This window comes from Zootoca vivipara, chromosome Z (genome assembly GCF_963506605.1).
Source record: "Zootoca vivipara chromosome Z, rZooViv1.1, whole genome shotgun sequence".
In the NCBI taxonomy this organism is placed as follows: domain Eukaryota; kingdom Metazoa; phylum Chordata; class Lepidosauria; order Squamata; family Lacertidae; genus Zootoca; species Zootoca vivipara.
Window position 1 is genome coordinate 39292226 of NC_083294.1, and position 26305 is coordinate 39318530.

At 46.5% G+C, this 26305-nt stretch overlaps 1 protein-coding gene across 3 annotated transcripts in view; it reads left to right on the top strand.

The window, feature by feature from the left end:
- The first annotated feature begins 5206 nt into the window (after positions 1 to 5206).
- The window catches only part of TBC1D8B (TBC1 domain family member 8B), a 47879-nt gene continuing 26780 nt past the window's right edge, over positions 5207 to 26305 (top strand). Inside the window, exons 1-9 of one of the 3 annotated variants that reach the window (XM_035113279.2) lie at positions 5207 to 5458; positions 18661 to 18771; positions 19971 to 20089; positions 20894 to 21119; positions 21203 to 21443; positions 23068 to 23275; positions 24250 to 24417; positions 24854 to 25003; positions 26050 to 26200. In XM_035113279.2, the coding sequence (XP_034969170.1) occupies positions 5329 to 5458; positions 18661 to 18771; positions 19971 to 20089; positions 20894 to 21119; positions 21203 to 21443; positions 23068 to 23275; positions 24250 to 24417; positions 24854 to 25003; positions 26050 to 26200 (1504 nt within the window). In that variant the 5' untranslated portion in view covers positions 5207 to 5328. Of the gene's footprint in view, positions 5459 to 18660; positions 18772 to 19970; positions 20102 to 20893; positions 21120 to 21202; positions 21444 to 23067; positions 23276 to 24249; positions 24418 to 24853; positions 25004 to 26049; positions 26201 to 26305 lie in introns of those variants that run through there. The other 2 variants (XR_004692456.2, XM_035113280.2) reach the window with 2 other exon arrangements.

Consider the following 26305-nt stretch of genomic DNA (forward strand, 5'->3'; position numbering starts at 1 on the left):
TCCAACAAAACCTTCATCCCACAAAACAGGAAGAGAAGGAAACCAAGCAACGAGTTAAACAGACGATGAAGGGTTCTTTACTTTGTCATCCATAAATCTTTCCCTAGCTTTCATGGCCTTCATCACAAAGAATTAATGTGTAATAATCTCAAGTGTACAAGACCTGTGTGCCTTCAGCAATGGAGAGTCTAACTGGCACGGCAGCAACAGGGAGATAACAGATAGCAAGATGCTACTGTTATGAGGACTATATTATGGGTGAATATATATTTTAATGATATTGGATGGGAGAAGGCTCAGTTGCCTAACCACTTGTACTTGATCCTGAAGGGACAGCTGTTATCAGTTGTTGCATCCAGGAGATACCCTGTTTTGGACAGGGTTGCATTCTCTTGGAAGGAGCAGCTTGGCAGCTTGAGATACTCCTAGATTCAGCACCTACTGCTGGCCTGGGTAGGCTTTGTGGCCAGGAGTGCCTTTTCCAGTTCTGGTCCACCACCTCTAGCCCCTTTGGTACAGAAATGACAGTACCCCATGCTAACCTAACAAGCGAGAGTTATTCAGGAAAATCCACCTGGGAGATGCAGCCCCTTATGTAAAGGTAAAGGGACCCCTGACCATTAGGTCCTGTCGCGGACGACTCTGGGGTTGCGGCACTCATCTCGTGTTATTGGCCGAGGGAGCCGGCGTATAGCTTCCAGGTCATGTGGCCAGCATGACAAAGCCGCTTCTGGCAAACCAGAGCAGCACATGGAAACGCTGTTTACCTTCCCGCCGGAGTGGTACCTATTTATCTACTTGCACTTTGACATGCTTTCAAACTGCTAGGTTGGCAGGAGCCCCATATGTAGTAGCCCCTGAAAATCAGTCCAAAGTCAGAAGTAAAGAGATTACTTCATATGAAGGACATTAACTTGGTTTTGCTGGAGATTATATCCCTGTGTTATGCATCTTTAGGATGGTGTAGGCTGTAAATCTAACAAATTATCAATTTTGGTGCCTGAGTTGGAATTGCTCTTTTTGTAAATCATGTTGCTGCAAACTGATTAACTTTCTCTGTAATTACTGGCCTTGAAACACTATATAGTGTCAAGAACAAAGTTTACTAACATAACGGTTCACGTGGTGAAATCCACAGCACCGGGCATGTCTGGCTGCTTGTTGCTGTAAGATCACTGATACAGTACTGCTTTTGCTATTTAAAAAAATTGGGTTCCTCCTATTGCACTTGCCACAAGCCATGGGTGAAAGAGGAAGTAGCTGGTATGTTTCAAAAGAAGGATTGGTGAAATGGGACTTCCCAGTAGATTGTGAAAGCGGATATTAAATTACCTTCCAAATGTGACTATAAACCATGCCAGGGTTTAGAGACCTGCTCAATAGCACCTTGATGCAAAAACTTGTTTTGAGGCATTTCTGGTGGTGGTTTCTTGTACTGGTGGGTGTAGTGGTGCTGTTTTAATGGTCAGATATATCCCAGGACTTTTAGCTTGCATGTTAAGTTTTTTTTTAAAAAAATATCTTTATTTGAAACTTATACAAACAGAAACAAACAAGTAAAAGAAGAAAAAGTTAAGTTTTCATTATTCTTATTTTAAAAGACTGTCTTCCTTTGGGGTGTGAGGGGAGGGAAATGTGTGTTCTTCTCAGTTGCCTAGGTAAGATGTTCCAGTGTTTCAGCCAGTGACCCTAAAAGTATTTAGACAACTCACAAGCCCTTAGGTTTCATTTCTTAAAGTACAGAATTTTGCAGTGCGTCAATATTTAATATGATTAAGCGTGTACAGTGGTACCGCGGTTCTCGAACATAATCCGTTCTGGAAGACCGTTTGACATCTGAGGCGCAAAGGGCTGGCTGCAAGTTCAGTTGGAAAAATTGAAAAACACTCAGCGGATGCCATTTGACTTCCGAGGCGCGTTGAAAAACAGAAGAAATTTCGGGTTTTCGGCGTTGGAAACCAAAACGTTTGGCTTATGAGACACTCGAAAACCGAGGTACCATTGTATAAGTGGCCATATATATTATGCAGGTTTCAATTCTACCTGTTCTGGCTTTTCTGCATTAATTCTTCCTTACAACTATGGGCAATTAGCTATTCTAAAAACAAAACCTCTCCCCTTAGCCTTGCAGAAACACTGCAAGTCTTGGGATAAAGATCCCATTAGTCTTGGGATAAAGTAGGATAAACGATTTCCTCTGAGGTAGGTTAAGTTGAGAGGGACATGGTCAAGGCCTGCACCTTTGGGTGGTTGAACAAGGTTTTAACGCCTCTGTCCACACTTTCCCAATGTGCTATGGCCCAGTTGGGCCCAGTGTGCCCAAATTGTTTTCTGGCAGGATGCCTCTGCCTTAAAATAACTAAGCAAGAAGCTTCAGGACACAAGGGAGGCCTTCGCACTCACACAAAGGCTATGGAATTTGTTGCCACCCATGGCTGATGCCGCTTTAGATGGTGTTTAAAAGGGATTATTTACTTACTAATACATTCGTATCCCACTTTTACGACAAGGAGTTGTACATGGTTCTTTCCACCCTCATCTAGGTAGGTTAACCTGTGGAACAGCGACTGGCCCCAACATCATGCGGTGTTAATTTTGTCTGAGTCAGGACTTGAACTCTGATCTCTTAGGCCTAATCCAGAGTTCTAGCCTAGGGGTGGGGGGACGTCACATCTGGGAGCCAAATATGGCGATATACTGGGGTAGGAGAGCTGGAAAGAACAATTCACACCTGTCAACCAATGTGCCCATTTGGTTTCAGATAGTGCATGAGTACAGTAGATGCATTTTCACAGCCCTCTAGTGGCCATGGTGGCTCATTTACCAGAAGTGGTGTATTTAGTGTGTATACTTGATTCGGACCAAACTAAGCCTCCCCCCCCCCCCCAATCTATATTTTGCTCTAGGCGGCTTAGTTTGGTCAGAATTGAGTATATACTTTCAGAATTAATGCTAAATACATTAACTCTGGTACATGAGCCATCATAGCTTCTGGAGGGCTATGAGAATTTGTGTCCTGGGCTTTTTAGACTCTGCTTATCCACATAAAATAAAAAAAATTCCTTCAGTAGCACCTTAAAGACCAACTAAGTTTTTATTTTGGTATGAGCTTTCGTGTGCATGCACACTTCTTCAGATACAGTGAAATGGAAGTTTCCAGGCACTTATGTAGAGAAGGGGTGGGGAGGGGTGGGGATGGGGAGGGGGGATCACTCAGAAGGGTGGTGGAAATGGGTGATTGACTGACTGATAGCTGTTGATGACCGCAAACGACTGCAAATGGTTTTGCATGAAAAAGCAAGGGTTGAGATGGCTGAAGATCGCTTATCATGTATAATGAGATAAGAACCCGATATCTCTGTTCAAACCAGGTCCCTCCATGGTTTTGAGCTTGCACACGAAAGCTCATACCAAAATAAAAACTTAGTTGGTCTTTAAGGTGCTACTGAAGGAATTTTTTTTATTTTACTTCGATCCAGACCAACACGGCTACCTACCTGTAACCTTATCCACATACTATCTGAAACCAAAGGGGAGCACATGGGCTGCCAGAAGTGAAATATATTCTTATTTTCTGCTCTCCTGATATGGTACTCTATGTCCCTTGAGACTCTCCCCAGGATGAAGCCTTCAGTTGGCATGCTCCATGCTCTCAAGTGCTGTGACCAAACCTGGTGGTTTGCATGCCTGCAGTCTCTGGCTGGAGGGTAGTCTAAATGCAGGTATCTTCAATCTTCTCAGACCCAGGACCCGCTTTCAGACATGCACTTGGGAACCCATTTATTGATATTTTACTGTATATTGAATGCCAATCCGGAATATTGAATAGCAGATCCGGAATCACCAGTTAGAAGACCAATCAGCAGAGGTTGCATTTGCACTGCACTGCCCATCATTGCTGTGTGGCCCCCTCAGAAGATTATCCATGAGAAAATGTGGCCCTCCAACGAAATTTCATAGAGGACAGCCACAAGCAGGGAAAGCACTGTTTGTGGAGGGGAGAATGCTAAACGAGGTGGGCCTTTGCTCTTAAGTCAGCAGGGTTATTATCACTGGCAGCAGACATCCTTCAATGGTGTGGGTTGGACTAGATCCCTTACGACTAGAATGTGTGGCCTACCTCACAGGCTGTTGTGAGCATAGGAGTCAACTCCTAGGGGCCAAGGGGTCTTCAGCTGCCCCCCCCCAAAGTTGATGGGCATTGCCATTCAAATAGTGTGCATGCACTGTGTCATGCCCCCCTGGTTGGGAGGGACAAAATGGGGGAGGGAGACTATGCCACCTTTAGCTCCTTGGAGTAAAGGTGGGATATAAAAGCAATAATAATAATAATAATAATAATAATAATAATAATAATAATAATAAAGACATAGAAGTGTGGGCTAATTTTTAATATAATTATTGGGTTTTTGCAAGTAAACAATACCACATTTTCCATCTTACAAGTAATAACAAAAAAACAGAACAAGACAGATGGCCATCCAACCTCTGTATAAAAACTTCCAAGGAAGGAGAGCCCACCGCCTGTCATGGGAATATGTTCCCCTGCGGAACAGCTCTGATTGTCGGAAAGTTTTTCCGAATGCTTCGTCGGAATCTCCTTTCTTGCAACTTGAAGCCTTTGGTTCAAGTCCTACCCTCCAGAACAGGAGAAAACAAGCAGGGTCCCTCCTCCCACCCTATTTCAAGGTGGCTATCATTATCTCCTCTCAGTCTCCTCTTATCCAGGCTAAACATACCCAGCTTCTTCAACCATTCCTCATCAGGCTTGGTATCCACGCCCTTGACCATCTTGGGCGCCCTCCTCTGCACACGATCCAGCCCTGCCAATGTCGTGGGACGTGCATGGTGGGGGGCAAACTTAACCACCTCAACGGAGTTGGCCAATACTCCCTGGAGGGCTTCAGCCAAGAAACAAACCACATAAGTCGGTCACTTTTTTTCAAAACAAACAGAAGCAGCAGGGAGGAAGCTGGGATGCGGTGGCGAGGGGGCGGGGAAGCTTCCCTCCCCAGCTCTCCAGCTGCCAAGGCAAAGGCGGCCAGCCTCTTAGAGGAGAGGCAGCAGCCCGGGGGGGGGGGGAACTGGCTGCGCAAGGCTTGCTGGGGCTTGTAGTGCGCCACGGAGGCTCACGACGTGGAGAGGAGCCGCCCTTGGAACTACAGTCCCCAGCGGGCAGCTCGCGCGCGCCTGCCCGCCCCCTCCCTCTGCCTCTCCCGGGGAGCCTCTGGCCGGCTGTCTGCGTACGTGGGAGCCCGGGAGGAGCAGCGCGCAGCGCGGGAGGCGGGTATGGAAGGCTGAGCGGAGCTACCTCTGCAAGCAGCAATAATGTGGCTGTCTCCCGAGGAGGTGCTGCTAAAGAACGCGCTGAAGCTGTGGGTCTTGGAGCGCTCCAACCGGTACTTCGTCCTGCAGAGGAGGAGAGGCTGTGGGGAGGAAGGCGGAGGTGGGCTCACCGGTAAGGCAGCGGCTCCCTCCCTCTCCCTCTTTCCCGCCCCTCCCGGTTAGATTCCTCCCTTGCATTCTCACAACAACCCTGCGAGGGAGCCCGGGTTAGACTGAGAGTTATTGCTTTGCGCTTACAAGGGCAAGCTGGGATTTGAACTTGGGTCTTCTCCCCCCCCTTCCCCCTCCCCACGCGCGCTGTGTCCTCACAACAGCCCTGAGAGGTAGGTTAGGCTGAGAGCTAAGGCCACACACCAGGTGAGCTCTAGGGTGAGATCTGGACATGGGTCTTTCCCTCCACACCTGATTTGATTCCAACAAGCACATTGGCGAGACAGTTGGATTAATGCTGAAAGATACTTGGACATGCAGTTGGGATTCAAACCCGTGTCCCCCTTCTTGGCCCTGAAGTGCCCTAGTCCCCTTTGCCGCACCAGTTGTTTTCGCATCCTGGCTGTGGTGGGGTTCTGAGTGCAGATGAGGTGGTCAGCTGTCCAGGAAGGCAAAAGCAGTCCCACCTATGAATCTGCACAAAGGACCAGTCTAGTGCATATGTGGGGGTGGGGGGTTCTTTCACCTTCCAGATGTTGTTGAACTTCAACTTACACCAGCCCCAGCAAATAAGGGCAACAGCCAGGAATGGTGGGAGCTGTAGTTCATCAACATCTGGAAGACCAAAGGTTCTCCTACAACCTCCTAGGTTGGCCTAGTCTAGTGCAACAGATATTTTTGGGGAAAGCCCAGAAGCAGGGCTCAAAGCCATCATCTGGTAGTTGTGAGGGGTTACTGACTGCTCCTGAATGGGGAAGCTCTATGCAACTGTTGTGGCTAATGGTTTTCTATATTGTATGTCTCAAGCATTTGCTGTTCAAGAGGTATACTGCTGCTGAAGGTGGAGGCTCCATGGGACCACCTCTGAATTAATCTACTCCCTTAAAAAGGGGAGGGGACAGTATAATTTATTGGCTATTTGCAGTGTTTTGTGGCTGTCAGTTCCATAGGTTTTAATTAGGTAAAGGTAAAGGGACCCCTGACCATTAGGTCCAGTCGTGACCGACTCTGGGGTTGCAGCGCTCATCTCACATTATTGGCCAAGGGAGCCGGCGTATAGCTTCCAGGTCATGTGGCCAGCATGACAAAGCCGCTTCTGGCGAACCAGAGCAGCACACGGAAATGCTGTTTACCTTCCCGCTGTAGCGGTTCCTATTTATATACTGCTAGGTTGGCAGGAGCTGGGACTGAGAAACGGGAGCTCACCCCGTCGTGGGGATTCGAACCTCCATCCTTCTGATCGGCAAGCCCGAGGCTCAGTGGTTTAACCCACAGCACCACCCGCGTCCCTAGGTTTTAATTACCTAGGTGTAAAGCAGTGTTTTATTCTGCCTCTTGTCCACTCTGAGCCTGGTACCCGCCTTTTTTGCCCTTGAAGTGAAGAGACCAGCAGGTGAAGCTCTTGGACTGTGGGATAAAAGCTTGCTTACCTGCTACTGTCTCGAGAAGCAGGTGCATTTAAAAGCACAGGAGGGAGCAGATTAGCAAACCTTTGCAAAAGAGAACACTTTCTAGCGCTCAGCTTGGTATGGTGTTGCCGCTGCCGTCATTTTTAACTGGCTGTGTTCTGGTGTGCTTAAAAGTTCAAGCGTGCTGAGATGACCATGGGGTGTCGCCACCTTCTCAATAATAATAATAATAATGGGCAGGCAACTGGTTTCTTGCTGTGATATGTGAAAGGTTGCAGTGGGCAGCTGAAGTCCCCCCCCCCCATTTCTGCATCTCTGTGTCAGGAATAGATTCTGTTGCTGGCATTTTCCCTTAGCATGGCAGCTCTTAAAACACCTAGGAGGCAAAGCAAACAAATGAACAAAATAAAAGAATACCTGGTAACCCCTGATTCTAAGTGAGGACAAGGATTCCTATGCTTTTATTCATTCATTCATTCATTCATTCATTCATTAAACAAACAAGCGATAAAACAATAGAAACATCTAAATGCCATTCCAAAACAGATGCAGACTGGGGAGGGAACTCTGCTATTAAAAGGCTTGTTGGAAGAGGAAGGTCTTCAGCAGGTGCCAAAAAGACACTGTCTTTTTGGGAAGAAAAGTCATAGAATTGTTGAGTTGGAAGGGACCATGAGGGTCATCTAGTTCAACCCCCTGCAATGCAGGAATTTTTCACCCAACATGGGGCTCAAACCCATGGCCCTGAAATTAAGAGTCTTCTGCTCTACCAACTGAGTTGGAGCCACCACACTAAAGACCCTGCTCCTACATTTTGTGGAATGGATCCGCTGATAAGGCCTGGTGTCTGCAGGAGGCCCTCACCTGCATGCAGAACATGGTGGTTGATTGAGTATATAAGGGGTGAGACCATTTTTCATAATAGCTGTGTAGAATAAATTGCCTCTCTTGGTCAGGCGAAATTCTACTTAATTGTTGTTCGTTTTGTTTGATTGTTGCTGTTCCTGTCATTACACTTTCCTCGCTTTTCCAAATGAGCTCAAGGCAACATTTAAAACTCCTGTTATAACTACTCATAATTGTGTCTTCAATCTGCATGGCAGTTTGACAAAGTGCCCTGCCCCAAGGCATTTACAATCTGAACATTTGCTGTAAGACAAACCACAGAAAAAGGAGAGCCAAATGGAGGCAGGGAAAGCAATTTTTCATTTGCATTTTTTCCCAGTTTTGTCTACTGAGGATTAGTTACAGTGTGGAACAGAGCTGAAGAATAAAAAAACAACAGCCAAGGACAGAGAATCCTTGTCCATCCAGCCTGCAGGTCGCATACCCTTCTGCAACATCCTTCAAGGGCCACATGCAGGTGTGGAGAAGTTGAGTGCATTTTAACTTTATATGGTAGGCTAGTTTTTTCACGCACTCGCATGTGTGCACACTCCATCATCCATCCCGGGAAGCAAGAAGCTTTAGCAGAGCACAAGGACACATACCTGGGTTAGCTCAGACGGTGGAGCATGGGACTCCTAATCTCAGATTCGTGGGTTCGAGCCCCACGTTGGGCAAAAGTTTTTCCTGCATTCCACGGGGTTGGACTGGATGACTCTCGTGATCCCTTCCCACTCTTCAATTCTGTGATTCCACCCAGGCAAAAAAGCACTTGTGGTGTGAAGCAGGTCAGCATCTTGAGATCGATGTAAGGTAGGGGTCAGCAAACTTTTTCAGCAGGGGGCCGGTCCACTGTCCCTCATACCTTGTGGGGGGCCGGACTATATTTTGGGGAAAAAATGAATGAATTCCTATGCCCCACAAATAACCCAGAGATTCATTTTAAATAAAAGCACACATTCTACTCATGTAAAAACACCAGGCAGGCCCCACAAATAACCCAGAGATGCATTTTAAATAAAAGCACACATTCTACCCATGTAAAAACACACTGATTCCCATACTGTCCGCAGGCCAGATTGAGAAGGCGATTGGGCTGGATCCGGCCCCCGGGCCTTAGTTTTTTTATTTATTCATTTTTAAATAATTTTTATTGATTTTGCAAAAAAGAAACACAACACTTACAAACAAAAATAACAAGAAAAAACAACATTACAAAGATAACAATATAAAAAACAAAAAACACAAAAATCGAAATTACCATGATCCTTGCCTTTTAACATTGTAAAAGTTCCCTCTATCTGCGGTTCATTTCTCCTTTATCTTTAGCAATTTCCAATTCATTGTTTAAAACTCCTTACAGTTTTAAATCTCTCATACATCAATTTACTTCACATAATTCTCAAACCCGCAGTTTCTATAAACTGCTACATCTAATCTCAATACCCGGGCCTTAGTTTGCCTACCCATGATCTAAGGATACAAATGGAGATTGATGGAGAGCCACCACCAGCCCCCAGGCTTCACATTCCCTGCACTGATTGAAAAAAACCCCACCAGCATCTAATTCAGTGTTCTGTTCCTGTGTTCTGGACATGATGTTGATGGCTGTCTATGTTCTTCCCCAGCACCTGGTCAGTTCAGAGATACATGACCACTGAATGTGAAGGTTCAATTAAGCTAACAAAGCAAAGATCCTTTAATAATTGAATCCCTACCCCCTTCAGTTTGATTAACACTTTAAAAAAGCACAGCCCTGCACATACACAAAAGAGCTACTGGCCATCTAAGTTGGTGCTGGTGAAATTCCATGAGCTGATTATGCATTGTGTGTGGGGAAATGTGTTTCTTTTGTCAAATCTGCTTGGCTGCTTGCCTACCACCCATTAGTTTTGTTGCATGGACCAGTTGGGTCAGCAGCTGCAACGGCTTGTCCTGCGTGGAGGAGAATGAACTTGGAGCTTCCTCTGAGGAAATGTGTCTGCTTCTGCGCTGAGCTGTAGGCCCCCCCCCCCGGGGGGGGTTGCAGGGCTCAAGCGCAGAATGCAGAAGATCCCATGTTCAGTTTGCAGGTAAGGCTGAGAGAGACTCCCTCCTGAGACCCTGGAGATCAGCTGCCGGTCAGTGTAGAACTGTAGGTGATGCTCAGCTTGGCCCAATGGTCTTACTCAGCATAAGGCAATATGTTACCTATGTTTGGGGTATAGCCCCCCCCCCCCCGCCCGAAAGCCTGCAGGTGAGATACCTGTGCCCCACTTCAGTTGCCTACTAGGGATTGCATCTGCAACGGAAACAGCATGTTGAGAAGCAAAAGCAGCAGGATGGCCTGACTGTGGTGATAAAAGTAAGTTACATCGCACACACCCCAGGACACGCTTGCTAAACATGCTTGTTCAGAAGAAGCGCCAGCCCCATTCAATACATTGCAAAGGTTTATTTATTTATTCACAATTCATTTTTAGACCACTGCCTTACATCCCAGGAAAGTGTGCAAACTTACCTCCTTAAGGCCAGTACAGTAAAACCAGAAAATGCAAACTATCGACACTAGATGAACAGTGGCATCAAATACTTGAGTAAATAAGTATTGAACAAGCATCTAAAGCACAGGTGGGGGCCCTGCACTACTCTGGATGTTGTTGAACTCCATCTCCCAGCAGCCCCAGCCTGCCCGGCCAGTAGTTGGGAATGATGGGACTTGGAGTCTGGAGAGGCGTATGTTCTCCATCCTGAGTCTAAGGCCAAGCAAGGTCACCTTGGGACTTTATTCCAAAAGGTGGGTGCCAACACAGTGTGTGTGTGTGTGTGTGTGTGTGTGTGTGTGTGTGTGTGTGTGTGTGGAAGGAACCTTTCTCCTGGTTGTCTCCAGATGGATCTTACAGGCTGCAGGACAATTAGAAGGTCTGATCTAACAATTGTAGTGAATAGGCCATCTATACTGGGGAAAGGCATTCCCCCCAGACAATATGGTCCAAGGTTGTTATGGGGATTCGTATGCCTTCAACAGTACTGTAACTTGGAACTTAGCATGGTAGCAAATTGGCAGCCCGTGCAATGTTTTAAGCAACATGTTTATGACCAATTGTTCCATTCGCCATCGTTCTACTCCAGCTGCAGCTTCTGGTTCAAACCCAAAAGAACCGTTGGTCATAGGTTAAAGAGAAAGCTGCTCAAATATTAGGGCTAACTATCTGTACATCTAAAAAAAAGAAAGGAAAAAAATCAAGTTGTTGTTTTAGAAGAAAAGATCAGGTTGCAGGTGATGTGGAAAACCGCCCTCTGCCTACAGTCCTGGAGAGCTACTGCCAACCTCAGGCTGGTACAACCTGATCTACCTGCACAAAGAGCCTTTCCTGGTCTAAGGCAGCGTCCAGTAAGCCAATATTGCCTTCTCCATTTGTTTGGGTGGGGGTGGGGGATGCGCCCTGAAGCTCTCACAGAGTTTACAAACTGATGGCCCAGGTCTTCCTGGCTTTCAACCTTAATCCACTGCACAACACCTGCTCTCAAAGCAGATGGTTGTTTGAGTGAGGCAACAGCAGCAGCAGCAGCATGATTTGTCAGAAAAAATGGCTTGCTGCTGATGCAATCCCCAGGAGGCTGTTGAACTGGGCCACTCACATCTTGCTTGTGTGCTGTGCTTCCTATAAGCAGTGGAGAGCGTTGCCCCATTTTTGTCCTTGCAATCGCCACGTGCATAAGGTTATGCCCGCTATGCGGATCCGTCCAAAGGCATCACCAGCCCATCGGCACAGTCGCCTACACTTGCGTTAGTCATTTGTAGCAGATTGATAGCCTGTAATAGGACGTGGGTTGGGGAGGGGTAGGAACATGTCCTTTTCTAATGGGCAAACTCTCTTCTATGCCTGGAAGCAATTGATACCCACCACAGGCTGCCAGGCAAGTGGGCATTTGCAAGGCTGAGACTCACCCAGAGCACGAGCCTTAATGAAGCAATCATTTATCCCAGGTAACATAAAGATCACAAATGCGCTATACACCTACATATGCACACGTACAGACACACTTGCTAACCTCGCTTTTTGGCTTTGAAGGATACCTAGCAATGATATTTTACTCCTTGCTTTTGAAACTTTAATGAGCTTGCCTGTTGGTGTGAGGCCAGGATCTTGGAGTTTGCAGTTTGTTTTACATTGAGTAGTGCCAAAGGGGATGTAGCGAGAATAATTTAGCTGGAAGCACTGTAGCTAGCTTTGAGTCAGAGATTCCCCCCCCCCCCCCGCACTTTATGACTAATATTGCAGTTAGAAACTGTGTTTTTATCTGGTGAAAGGCGGCAATCTGGTAATCAGTGCAAATGCTTTCTGCACAATTTTTTCATTGATAACTAGCTGGCCCGGCCACGCGTTGCTGTGGGTCATCCCTGTGATTCCCCCCACCCTGTCCCGATCCATGACGTATTTATCCCACCCCTCCTCCCTCCAACCCCCTGGCTCATCCCTGTGTTTCGGTAGGACACCCTTCCCTCTGTTTTCCCCGGGGAGTGTTGTCCCCTCCCCCCTGTATCGCCATACATTGGCCCCTGCGCATGCATTGTGAACATTTTTTTATATTTAGATTTTAAAAAATTGAAATAAGAACATGAGAAGCAGAAGTTATTATTGTTTAATTTTATTTTTGGGGTTGTCATTTATTTTGGTGGGTATTGTATGATTTGGGCGTTGTTGTGTGTTTTGGTGTGTGTGTGTGTGTGTTTTATTTGGATTCAAAGTCAGTGTTTAGGCCTGAGGTTGTGGGGGGTATCGTTGGAATCCCATTATTCCTGAGCCTGCTGTCTGGGGCTGATGGGAGTTGGAACCCCAAATCTGGAGGCTCACATTCCCCCCCCCCCCGGATTCAGGCAGTTTTAAGTAGAGTATTGATCCCAGTTTTAAACAGAGTAGTCTTCATTTGGCATCCACAGAAGTGGATTTCACTTAGGGCAGTGAAGGAAGACAGGTCATCGGGGTGGTATTCCAACAACCGCTAGAGACCCAAGTTTGAGAAACACTGACTTAGGGTTTATATCCTCTACTTACTCAATGGATTGATCTATTGAAAACATTCTGCAATTGATTTTTAAAAGGTTCACCAAATCAGATCTAATTTATTTAAAGTTTTTAATTTTTTCCTTTTCCAAAATTATGGCTTCTGCATTCACATGCGTGCAAAATATGCTTCCCCCCCTTCCCCCCCCTCACATGCAGATTTAATCAAACTATTGGTTGGTTGAGCGAAAGTCTTATGATTAGTTGACTTGCCTACACAAACAAAGTGATGAGCTAGCAGAATGTACTGTCTTCTGATGGCAAGTGGTCAGGAATGATGGGAGTTGTAGTCCCAACAACATCTTAGAGGACAACCTGATGATTACTCTTACAGGTTAAAAGCAAACACGGACTACCACTTAGAACTTGCTATAATGTGCATTTAGCCATGTGGGGGGGGGGCAGCAAGCAGGACCCGAGCACAAGAGCACTTCCCCCTCCTGCTGTTTCCAAGCAACTGGTGTTCAGAAGCATCTCTACCTCTGACATTGGAGGCAGAACAGAGACATTGTGACTGGAAACCATTCTCCTCCATGAATAATTTTCTGGGAGGGATTCAGTCGGAGTCCAGAAAATTTTGGTTTGTGCAATTAAAGTGCTCTGGGCACAGCAAACTCACTTAAAGCATGGGCACAGATTATTAATTTTTGCGGTTAGGAAAGTAACCAGTGTTTCCCAAAGTGGGCGATACTGCCCCCTGGGTCAGCAGTAGTAGCTTTGGATGCAATTGGGAGGTGTTGAATGAAAATTAGGGGACGGTGGGAGCATAATAAAAGAAAAGAAAATTGTGAAAATGTTTCATCTGTTGTGAGTCGTGAAGGCCGCTCCCTGCAAGGCCCTTTCCACCTGGCCTAGGGTGGAAAGACTCACCAGCTCTACTAAAAAGGTTCCTGGGGAGACAAGAGGGATATCACTATGCCTGATAACAAATCCTAATTATTGGATTCTTTTGCCCCATCTTCTTGTGCCTGCCAAACAGCCATGTCATGCTTACGGTAATATTTTCTTCTCTCGTTAATTGTTGTTGTTGTTTAGTCGTTTAGTCGTGTCCGACTCTTCGTGACCCCATGGACCAGAGCACGCCAGGCACTCCTGTCTTGCACTGCCTCCCGCAGCTTGGTCAAACTCATGTTCGTAGCTTCGAGAACACTGTCCAACCATCTCGTCCTCTGTCGTCCCCTTCTCCTTGTGCCCTCAATCTTTCCCAACATCAGGGTCTTTTCCAGGGATTCTTCTCTTCTCATGAGGTGGCCAAAGTATTGGAGCCTCAGCTTCACGATCTGTCCTTCCAGGGAGCACTCAGGGTTGATTTCCTTAAGAATGGATAGGTTTGATCTTCTAGCAGTCCATGGGACTCTCAAGAGTCTCCTCCAGCACCATAATTCAAAAGCATCAATTCTTCGGCGATCAGCCTTCTTTATGGTCCAGCTTTCACTTCCATAAATCGCTACTGGGAATACCATAGCTTTAACTATACGGACCTTTGTCGGCAAGGTGATGTCTCTGCTTTTTAAGCAGAGGCATTGATCCATGAAAGGGCTCTCGTTAATTACGCTGTTTTAAATATGCATTTTATATTTGACTTCACTTAGCAATATTTTCTTTTGAAATGTTTAAGATTTTGTTGTTGTTGTTAACTTTGTGTTAAATATGTATTCTGTAGTTGACCTCCTTTTTTTGAAATCTTTGAGGTAATATTTTAGGTTCCTGTTAATTATGTTGCTTTGACTATCTATTTTATAGTTGACTTTCTTCAAAAATGTTTAATTTTTGGATTGTTTTATTGATGTTTAATATGCTGTTAACCACTTTGAGATTTTTCTTAAAAATATAAAGTGGTATAGAAATGAAAATGAAAATAAATGAAAGAAAGAAAGACGTTGACCGCCAGATCAGGTGCCATTGTAGGACTCCCCTGGTTCCAGCGGTTGTGCTGGAAGCGGGGTTCCCCCCCCCCCGGGCTTGGGTGAACCCTTTTTGGCGTCACCCAGGAAGTGGCTCAAGGCTTACATGCCTATTTGGCCAATGGCAGGTGGGCTGCAACACCAGCAGGTCATAATTTTTATTTTAATATGATCTTTCGTTACCTTAATTTTCTGTGTGCAATGCAAATGTTCCTATGGTTGGATTTTTTAATGTATAATTTCAAGTTTTCAGGTGTCTTATTTACAACATCTTTCTCTACTAGGTAGAAATATCGGTACATAAAAAGAACGCAAATTTGTCGCTGCATCTTTCTCTTGGTTTACTTAAAGAAGGTAGATTTCCAGGGGGGCACTGAGTAATTTTTTCTTTCTTTCTGGAAAAGGGGCAGTAGACCAAATAAGTTTGGGAGCCTCTGGGATAAACTAAAGAATACAGGATAAACTATTGATTGATGTGGACAAGTTTGACCTCTGTGCCAGCAAATCAGGATAGATTGCTCAATGAACAGCTTGCCTGGCAAACCCACCACCATGCCATTTTCAACCATTTGTTGCCCAGACAAACAGGAAAGTTTCTGTCAACTTTAATTGGTTTTCTTCCCCTTGCTGAAGCAGGCATGCATGAGGGAAAGAGGCAGTGCATAAGTTTGCGAGGTAATTGCGAGCTGCCTTTTCATGCTGATGAAATGTCGCCCTTTGATACGGAGCATTTTTGGGTGTTTTAAGAACCCTTCCTTTTCCAGAGACGTTGCTGTAAGAAGCTGCCCTTGGGAGCTCTGCATTCTGGGAAACGTGGACTAGTACCATTGCCCTGTAGTATGATCATTATGGGAACTGGGTGACGGGAATAGCTTAGAAGGTGTTCTGATAAAAGAAGTCTCTGCGAAGATGGAGGCAGCTGCAAAACGCGCCTGGTGAGATGAATAATTCAGCAAGGAAGCGTTCTTCCAATGAATCTAGATGTAATCCGTGATGTCGCGGTTAAGGGCTCTGAAGTGGAGGGGAAGATTAGATTACACATGCAGGAAAAGCAATAGTTCTAGGTTTCGGACTGCAATCGTTATCTCCCTCCCTCCCTGAAATGAAATACAAATCTGCTTCTGTGTTTGAGGAGCGCCTTCCTCTGATGCTGGGCCCCCTCACCTGCTGCTGGGCCCCCTTAGGTTTATCTGGCACTGACAGATTTGAGCAATGCAACAAGCCAAGCTAGTAGATTTCATTAGCGCCGGAGTTGGCACCTGGCATGCTGGGCAACCTCCAATTGCTCCTCCACAACCTACTGCTGATAACTACCTAGTGCTGGGATGAATTTCCCACAATCCCCTGGAGTGATGCTGTCAGGTCGCTAGGTGGGAGGGAGGGTGGAGAGTCAGCTGGCTGGAGCCCTGGCAACCCTGTCCAGCGAGATGAAGTTCTGACGCCTTCCCGGATGAGGTCTGTCTGCTTGACTCAACTTATTGATCCCTCTGTGTGGGTGTTTCATCCCTTATCAAATGTTTAAGAGAGCCGCAGATTCGTTTTAGCAACTAATGGCTATTCTAAAATGTTAAGGAATTGATCCGTGGTTCCTGTGCATCGTTTTAGGGTGAGAGGGTGGGGAGTTCATCTTTGCAGCTCCCTCCTCTTAGCAAACCAGTTTTAGGCTTCATTGTGTGCTGCATGCATCTTGGCATGAGCAGCAGGAACATGGTAAGTGGTGGGGGAGAGAAGATGCTCCCTTAACCCCCCTTGCACTAAGAATTCGGGCTCATCCAGTGAACCTGGTCATTGGTTAGTCCAGGGTAGGCAAAATGTTAGTGCTCCTTTCACAGAATTCTGCGGAATTTGATGCCATAAGGGCAGGTCACTCCAGAGCTGTTAGTCATGTTGACTACAGCAACCTCCCTTTTCAGAGACTGACGGTGAACTTCTGTTTACCAGATGGCTAGGACTGAGTACAAGAAGCTGGTTTCTTATAGGCTTCCTAGAGGCACCTGGTTGGGAGCTGTTGGACAGGAACCATGGACTGAATACGTTTACATCCTCTGCGGTTTGAGTACTTTCAGCCTGAGTTCTCCGCGGACCTGGAAGTGTTTACTTCTGGGGTCCGTGGCGCGCGCATTCACAGAAGCACTCTATCAGCGCTTTGCACACGGGCGCTATAAGTACTTTTCGGGGAGTGAATGGCTCCCCGGAACCAATTGAGTACTTAAACCGAGGTACCACTGTAGACTTTTGATCCAGCACAGAAGGAGGGTTTCTTCTTCTTATGTTCCTCTGATCTATACAGTAATTTGAAGGCCAACTATGTGGCAACGAAATGTAGGGAACAATCCATGCTGGCTAGTTAAGCAACAGTTGGTTCCTGATTTGCATTTCAGCAGACTCATGGTGTCGTCAAGTTGAACACTTGGGGTTTTAGGATTTCCTCTTGTGTAAGACATCATGGAAACTGGTCTATTAATAGGGTACTGCCCCACCAATCTCAGCATGCTCTCAGCCAGACTCACTTGCCTTCCTTCTTACATCCAACCAGTAAGGGGGTGGCTCTGCCTATCATTAGCTCTGGCTGCACCTATGGTAGGTCTCCCTGCTTTCCACTCTAGAAGTCCTAATGGGCCCCAGCTGCCAGTGGTAATTCAACACTGCTCTTGGTATCCAGCGAGACAATTGAGTGCACCTCTGAGGGGTGAATTCAAATTGCTGCATTTGCAGCACCAAAATGACCTCTCTGGGACGCAAGCCTGGGCAGTGTGTATGGACATCCCGGAGCTGCCTCAGCTCCTGGCAACCAGCACCCCCTGGCCAGCCCCAGAGGCACCATTCGCCTGCGGAGCTTGTAGCCAGGGCAACAAACAGTTGTGCAAGCCTTTGGGAGGCGGAGATGGGCGAGGGCATCGGAGGGAGGGATCACTGATGTGGTCCAAAGGAAATCAGAGCAAGGTGTTGGGCTGCAAGAGTTGCCGGAATGATGTGTACAAAGCACTATTGGTAACACACATATAGAATCATGCAATGCAATGCTGCCCATTATACTGGTTCAGTATCCTGAAAAGGCCTCTTAAAAAGCTCGAATGCATTTTGGGAGAGTTGGTTGCAAGTGGGTGTTCATGAATTTCACAAGTTGGAAAAATGACAACATGGGGGGCAAAATGCCATTAACTTTTTTGTTTATGGACCAATTTTTAAAATGTAAGCTCTTCAGTAATCTTTGTGAAGATTACAAAATGTGATATGACAACCTATGGCAGATAGATGTGATTGCACACAGTAACCAAAATTGGTGGCCATGTTCCAACTTGGCCACCAAGCTAATAAGAACAAAAAATGCAGCCCAGTGTTTTGGGATTCAGCACACTTTTTTTTCATTAGAAATGCCCACTTGCAACTTATTCTCCCTTCCCCTCTGGGCTAGGGAACAACGGTACTGGAAGAAGGTTAAACAGCAAACGCACCCGTTGCAAGGGAGATATTATCTACAGATACATATACAGTGGTACCTCAGGTTAAGTACTTAATTGGTTCTGGAAGTCTGTACTTAACCTGAAGCGTACTTAACCTGAAGCGAACTTTCCCATTGAAAGTAATGGAAAGTGGATTAATCCGTTCCAGACGGGTCCGTGGAGTACTTAAACTGAAAATACTCAAACCAAGGTATGACTGTACAGCTATAGCTATATGTAGCTGTAGATAATACCTGTCTTGCAATGGGTGCGTTTGCTGTGTAACCTTCCACTACCGTTGTTCCCTAGCCTAGTCCCAAAGCTGGCCCTGTGCACCACTCAACTGCCATCTTCCTTGCTCAAGAGTATACAGGCTTCTCTAGATCATATGGAAGACAAAACCCGGTCTCTAATGGACCCTGCAAACCATACCTTGAATGTATTGTGCTCTCAAGCTTTGTCCTATATCCCACAGGCATCCTGGTGGGGACCCTGGATGCAGTTTTGGACTCTACATCAAGAGTTGCCCCTTTTCGCATCCTGCACCAGACACCAGATTCTCAAGTCTACTGGTCTATTGCATGTGGTGAGTACAAACAATTCAGAACTGAGCTGAGCTCGGGAGGATGGCAATGATAACCTGGGGTGCCTTGTCATTGTGAGGAAGAAATGCTGCCTGATACAGAACGAAGACTTCACTTTTTGTTTACCGTGTGGGGGGTGGGGGGACGGGGGAGGTAGGGGAACATCAAACCTTTGGGTCAGATCAGGGTTCCCATCATTCCCCCCTGGTTCTTTGGGAAGGAGGGCTGCTCATTCGTAGAGAACATGCTTTGCATGCAGAAGGACCTAGGATTAGTCCCTGGCCTGGCCAGTTAAAAGCAAATGATGGGGAAAATGCCTCTTCCTGAGACTGTGGAGAGCTACTGCCAGCCAGAACAGGCAGTATGGAGCTAGATGGACCAAATAATCTAAGGCTCTATCTGCACTATTATGTTTAAAGCACCACAACACCACTTTTTAAACAGTCATAGCTTCCCCCAAAGAATTCTGGGAAGAACTGTAATTTGCTAAGGTAGGCTGAGAGTTGTGAGGAGACCCCCCCCCCCATTTCCTCTCACAGAGCTACAATTCCCAGGGAAGAAGGCTTGGCTGTTAAACCGCTCTGGGAATTGTAGTTCTGTGAGGGGAATTGGGGGGGGGGTCTCTGTAGTACTGAGAGGTGTTAAGAGACACTCCCCCCCCATTTCTTCTCTCAGAGTTCCAATCCCCAGAGTTCCTTGGGAAGAGGGATTGACTCTGAAACCACTCTGGGAATTGTCGCTCTGTGAGGGGTATAGGTGGGTCTCCTAACAACTCTCAGCACCCTTAGGAAACTATAGCTCCCAGAATTAATTTAGGGAAGCCATGACTGCTGAAAGTTATATGATACTGCTTTAAATGCATAGTACAGATGGGCCCTTGATGATACTCAGCAAGGCAAACAAAATATTTGATTTGCTGTAAGGCAACCCCCTGTGATCATAAGCCTATTTTCAACTCAATTTCAATTACTTCTGATTCTCCCCAAGTCCCTTTCCTCGGGGCAACTGCACTGAAAAAGACAGAGAAGGGCTAACAGAGAATAATATCGGCAGAATACTCAGTGCTCTTTTTTCTGACCTTGCAACAAGATAGGAGGTGGTGGCTGGGGGGAAAGTGGGAAATCTTGTTTACCCAGCTGGTGGAGGAGATTCTGGTGTACCTAGTGAAGTTTATTTAATACTAGTTAATGTTTCCTATCAGGAGCCAGCAGAGAAGAAATAACAGCGCACTGGGACTGGCTAGAGCAGAATGTGATGGCGACTCTCTCTGTGTTCGATTCCAGTGAAGACATCACCAGCTTTGTGCATGGGAAGATCAGAGTACGTTAGAAGGTGGTTCTAAGCTCGTGCACCCAGTATTAGGGCTGGGCGATATATCGTCCAAAACCAGTTTAAAGTCCACATTGTGATACCAGTTTTAAAATTTTTGACCAGGCAATATATTTCAAATCATGATGTGTGTGCGTGTGTTTTGCTATGCAAAAATCACAACGTGGGGGAAACAATGAAGCCAGCCAATACTTCTCTTGATTCCTGCAATACCTGTTAACTCGGCTGGCTCAGCTCTCCCCTGCCTCATGCAGGGGGCAGTGGCTCTAGCAAAAATCATGATGGGGGGAAACAGTGAAGCCAGACAGTGCCTCTACATAGCTCCCTCCTTATATTCCAGATATTGTAATATATCGGTACATCACAATGTTTTGTTGGTGATATATCAAGATGTTGAAAACCAGATGTTGCCCAGCTCTACCCAGCATCCAGGGGCCATGCTGGAATATAGAAAAGTTGCAGAGGGGAGGGTGTTGAAAGGCTCTGGGACTGAATGTGGACCTCTAGGCCTTGCTACCTGGCCCTTGAAACCCTCCCTAGGCTGCACTGCTAACGGGACCTGAGCTTTTCTGCTTGACCAGATGTGTTCTTGAACTCTTGACAACACTTCTGGGTACAGGATATAGCAGCTCTACGAGGGGGTGCTGAAATAAGCCTACTAGCCATACTTTTTGCTCTGCCTGCTGTTGCCTCTGGCCCCACCACAAAGCTGTGGCCTGAGGCTCTTGGCTTCAGAGGAGTGACTTGGGTAGATAACCTGGTGTTCAGCACCTCATTCACCTTTTTTTTTCCTAGGGTTTGATTGCCGAAGAAGGAAAAGGGTCCTTAATAAAAGAGGAGGATCCCGAGAAGTTCCGTGAGGCTCACCTGAAGTTCGGGAAGTGTTTTGGGCTACCCGAACAAGAGAAATTGGTGACGTACTACTCATGCAGCTACTGGAGAGGCCGGGTGCCCTGCCAAGGATGGCTGTATCTGAGCACCAACTTTCTGAGCTTTTACTCCTTCCTACTGGGAGCTGAAAGTAAGTGGAGTCCTGACGTTCACCGTGATTCCCTTGCACGGTGGTGGGTTTCGAAATGAGATTTCTTTTGTTCCCACCTGCAGTAAAACTTGTCATATCCTGGGATGAAATCTCAGTGCTCGAAAAGTCGTCCAACGTCATCCTGACAGAGAGCATCCACGTCTGCTCCCAGGGGGAGGATCACTATTTTTCCATGTTCCTGCACATCAGTGAAACGTTCCTTCTCATGGAACAGCTGGCCCTGTATGCTGTTCAAAGACTCTTTGACAAGGAGACGTTTGATAATGACCCCGTCCTCCGTGATCCCCTGCAAATCACTAAGAGGTAAAATATACACAGTGGACGCTGGGGATGATATTCTAGTAAGGGGCTGCAACTCACTGGTAGAGCATCAGCTTCGCGAGCAGGAGGTGTTGGGTTCAATCCCCAGCATCTCCAGGTAGGTCTGGGATAGACGCCCTGCCTGAAACCCTACATTGCCAGCCTGTGTAGACCAGTGTTTCCCAACCTTGTGCCTCCAGATGTTTTGAGACTACAATTCCCATCATCCCTAGCTAGCAAGACCAGTGGTCAGGAATGATGGGAATTGTAGTCTGAAAACAGCTGGAGGCACAAGGTTGGGAAACACTGGTGTAGACCATATCAGCTAGATCAGTGCTTCCCAAACTTGGGGGGTCTCCAGCTGTTTTTGGACTACAACTCCCACCATCCCTATCTAACAGCACCAGAAGTCAGAAGATGGGAATTGTAGTCCAAAAAACAGTTTGGGAAATACTGAGCTGTCTGACACTCCATAAAACAGCTTCCTGTGAACTTCCTATGATGGTGATTTTATATTATTTTTGTACACTACCTAGAGATTTACAGGTAGGTAGCTGTGTTGGTCTGAGTCGAAGCAAAATAAAAAAATTCCTTCAGTAGCACCTTGAAGACCAACTAAGTTTTTATTTTGGTATGAGCTTTCGTGTGCATGCACACTTCGTCAGATACACTTGAAACAGAAGAGCCAGACCCTTATGTATATACAGAGGGTGGGGGTGGGTGGGAATGGGTGATCGGCTGGTAGGAGTGGTAAACCTGTTGATGGCTGTTAACGACTGCTGATGACTGCAATTGGTCCTGAGGGGGAAAAGCAAGGGCTGAGGCGCTAAAGAAAGCTTGATCATGCATAATGAGATAAGAATCCAATGTCTTTGTTCATCCCAGGTGGTTCCATGGTTTTAAGCTTGGTACCAAAATAAAAACTTAGTTGGTCTTTAAGGTGCTACTGAAGGAATTTTTTTATTTTGCTAGAGATTTACAGGCATTCCACACACACACACACACACACACACACACACACACACACACACACACTTACATGAGTTCTATTCGAGTGCCACCACATATATGTGTAGCGGGGGTGATAAATGGAATCATACCAGGGAGTGGCAGGAGAGCTAGAGAGCCCTTGTGGCTCATGAGGAGACCCTCCCTGGAGCTCAGAAGAGGACTTAATTTAGGGCGAAGGAAGGCCTGAAGAGCCCTGAGGCTCAGCAGGGCTTGTTTAAGCCGCTCAGCCTCCCCAACTAACTTAATTCTGTCCAGGTGTGTAATTTTATTATGTAGGGGATGTTAGTTTTTAAAAACCTGGCCCCCTACCCTTGTTTTTTGATAATTCTATTAGGCTTACTGTTTTTGTATAGCCTGTTTTTGGTGTGTGTGGTTTTTTTTTAAAAAAATGAATATTTTACAGCATTTTAAAATGCAAACCGCTTATAAATTTGTTTATATGTTTGATTGAACGGTGCATAAATCTTGCTAAACAAAAGCAGAATAAACACAGGTAACCTGGAAATAACTGTGGTTTCTTCCTGCCTCTGTTTTGCAACACAAACATAATTAACCCACCACACTTCTTTCTTTACCCCCACCCCCACCCCTTGTTTTTTTCCCCCTCCCTCCCCAGAGGGCTTGAAAGCAGAGCCCACAGTGAGCAGTTTAATGCCTTCTTCAGGCTGCCGAAGGAGGAGTGCCTGCGGGAAGTGCACGAGTGTTTCTTATGGGTGCCTTTCAGCCACTACAATACTCTGGGGAAAATGTGCATCTCGGAGAACTACGTCTGCTTTGCCAGCCAGGATGGTTGCATGTGCTGCATAATCATCCCTCTGAGAGAGGTGAGTCAGGTGGAAGCCAAGGCTAAGCCGCCGCCACCTGCCACTCTGTCGTTAAGTCTGCCTCCCCTTCTAGAATCAAAGCAACTGCAGTCTAGCGAACATCCAAGTCAAGGGGCTCATTGCTGGGTTTAACTGCTTCCCCCCCTTTCATGTTATTGTTTTACCAGAAGTTGTGCTATTATTATTATTTTAATGCTAGGATCTGAACAACACTTTTGCAGTCCTTTTGAAATCGTTGGCAAGGCAGGGTGGAAACACACTCAGTAAATCAGACTGGTACTTTCTGACTCCAAAAGACAAAAGAATAGTAGAATTTTAAGGGACCACAAGAGCCATCTAGTCTAACCCCTTGCAATGCTGGACTCTGTTGCCCAACGTGGGGCCTGAACCCGCAACCTTGGGATTAAGAGTCTCATGCTCTTCCAGCTTAACTATGTTCAGGTATGGCTACAAGCAGCAAGCCAGCAACTTACACGAGGGTTACGTTCCAGGGATCGTGCCTAAAGCCAAATCCACGTATTATCAAAACATTGGGTTCAATGGCGGGTGGGATTGCCGAAGTCCTCCCCCCCCCCGGTCCCCTTTCTGTTCCCTATTTATTTTATTTTAATTTTTTTGCCAAGCACGTAAAGCTGAATGTGCACAAGTCAAATGTGCTCGTGAGTTGTGGGTTTACACTCTATATACATTCAAAGCATATCTCGCCCCTGGCAAAGACTCCTGGGAAGTGTAGTTCACCCCACACAGAGAGAGCTACAGTTGGGGAAGCCATGGTTGTTTAAAGCGGTATGATTCTGCTTTGAAAGCAAAATTAAAAGAGGGCAACCCTCCTGGCCTCAGCTGTAGTGTAAGCCCTAGCCGTCCTCGGAGTGAATCAGGCTTTTGAAGCCTTAACCGCTTGACCAAATTTTGTGAGAACGAGCCTTGTAAGAGTAGAATCTTACTGTAATCTTTGTGCATGCAAACACATGCAGGTTGTAGCAGTCGAGGTGTCTGATCCTGGTAGCAAAGCTGTCAGCATCGCTACCAGAGGGAAGAGAGCCTTCCGTTTCTCCGAAGTGCGGGATTTTGAACAACTGGTGGAAACACTGAAGAAGAAATGTGATGCCGCTGCAAGCCAACAGCATAGCATGAACACAGAGGTAAAGTCTCTCTGGGGGTGGGCAGAGCTGTTTTTTTATGACGGCTGTGTTCATTGGAGGAACTATGCTTTTGAGCTCCAGTTGCTGGAAAATGAAGGAGAGGAGAGTTTCTCAGGCCCTGCTTGTGGGCCTCCCAAAAATGGGCACCTGGGTTGGACACTGTGAGAAGAGGACGCTGGGCTAGTTGGGCCATTGGGCTGATCCAACAGAGTTCTCCTTATGTTCCTTTGAGTCAGGGGAGCTTTTAATGCTGGGGCTGGCAACCTTTTGGGGTCCAGGCACATGTCTGCAAACTGAAGGAGCTTGTTGTTAATTCATATACCACCTAACGCCAGAACAGGGGGACTTTTCAGAAGGTTTAGGAGGTCACTCGGAGGTGCGCCTGCTTTTTTCTTCTCTTAAAACACAACTCCTGTCGTAAATGCATTTTTTGCAGGTTGCTGCTGGCTCAACTGCTGAACCTCTCGCGGACTATTTTGAGGGGCAGCCAATGGCAAGCCACAAAGACAACAGCAAGACGGTTAGTACCGAAGCCCTCATGACCGTCTTTCATCCTCAGGATGCAGAGAATCTGGACGCTAAAATGGTAAGAAGGAAAAGCAGCTCCTGTTGTTGGAAATACCTCGATTCTATCCCCCCTGCACCCCAACTTGTCATCTTTGCTTACTTCGCATTTGGTTTTGTTTTATGCACCTAGAGTTCATCGTTCTTGTGCACATTCCTCCCCCTCCCCCAAAATGGGATCTGCAACAAAATGTTGCAGTTGTGGTGTGTTCCTGTTCAGGGAGGCAGCCAGACAACATCTTCTAGGACACTCCATTCCCTCCCACCCAGTTTTCCATCCCTTTCACCACCCACAGGGGCGTAGGAAGATAGGGGCGGTGGGGGAGGATCGCCCCAAGCGACGTGATCCCAGGGGCGCCATCACCGCTGCCTGCCCCGTCCCCAAAAGGTGCGCGCCTGCTCTCCGCCACTGCACCCCAAGCTGTTCTGTTCCCCCTGAATGTGCTCATGACAGAACGTGCTCCGTGACTGTTGGCCATACAACCTCTGTTTACAAACCTCCAAGGAAGGAGAGTACACCACCTCTTCCGGGAGTCTGTTCCACTGCTGAACAGCTCTGACTGTCAGAAAGTTTTTCCGAATGTTTAGTCGGAATCTCCTTTCTTGCAAGTTGAAGCCATTGGTCCAGAGCAGGAGAAAACAAGCATTCTCCCTCTTCCATGTAACAGCCTTTAAGAGATTTGAAGATAGCTCTCATATTGCCTCGCAGTCTCCCCTTTTCCAGGCTAAACATACCCAACTCCTTCAAGCACTCCTCATAAGGCCTAGTTTCCAGACCCTTGATCATCTTGGTTGCCTTCCTCTGCACACGTTCCAACTTGTCAACATCCTTCTTAAAGTGTGGTGCCCAGAACTGGACACAGTATTCCAAGTGTGGTCTGACTAAGGCAGAATAGCGTGGGACTATTACTTGATCTGGATGCTATACTTCTGTTGATGCAGCCTAGAATAGCATTAGCTTTTTTTGCTGCTGCATCACATTGTTGACTCAGGTTAACCTTGTGTTCCACTACGACCCCTAGATCTTTTTCACATGTACTGCTAGTACATGATACCTTGCTTTTCTAGTTGAAAGAAAAAATGAAGGAGCAGTCCTGGAACATCCTTTTCGTAGAATGTGGGCGTGGTGTAAGTATGTTTCGGACGAGGAAGACTAGGGACCTGATCGTCAAAGGGATACCCGAGGTGTTACGAGGAGACCTTTGGCTTCTTTTCTCAGGTATGATTGCTTTTGCTCTCATGGCAGTGCATTCTTGTTCTTATTATATTGCAGTGTTATTTTATTTATTCGGGTCGTATTCCACCCTTCCTCCCAAAGGAGCCC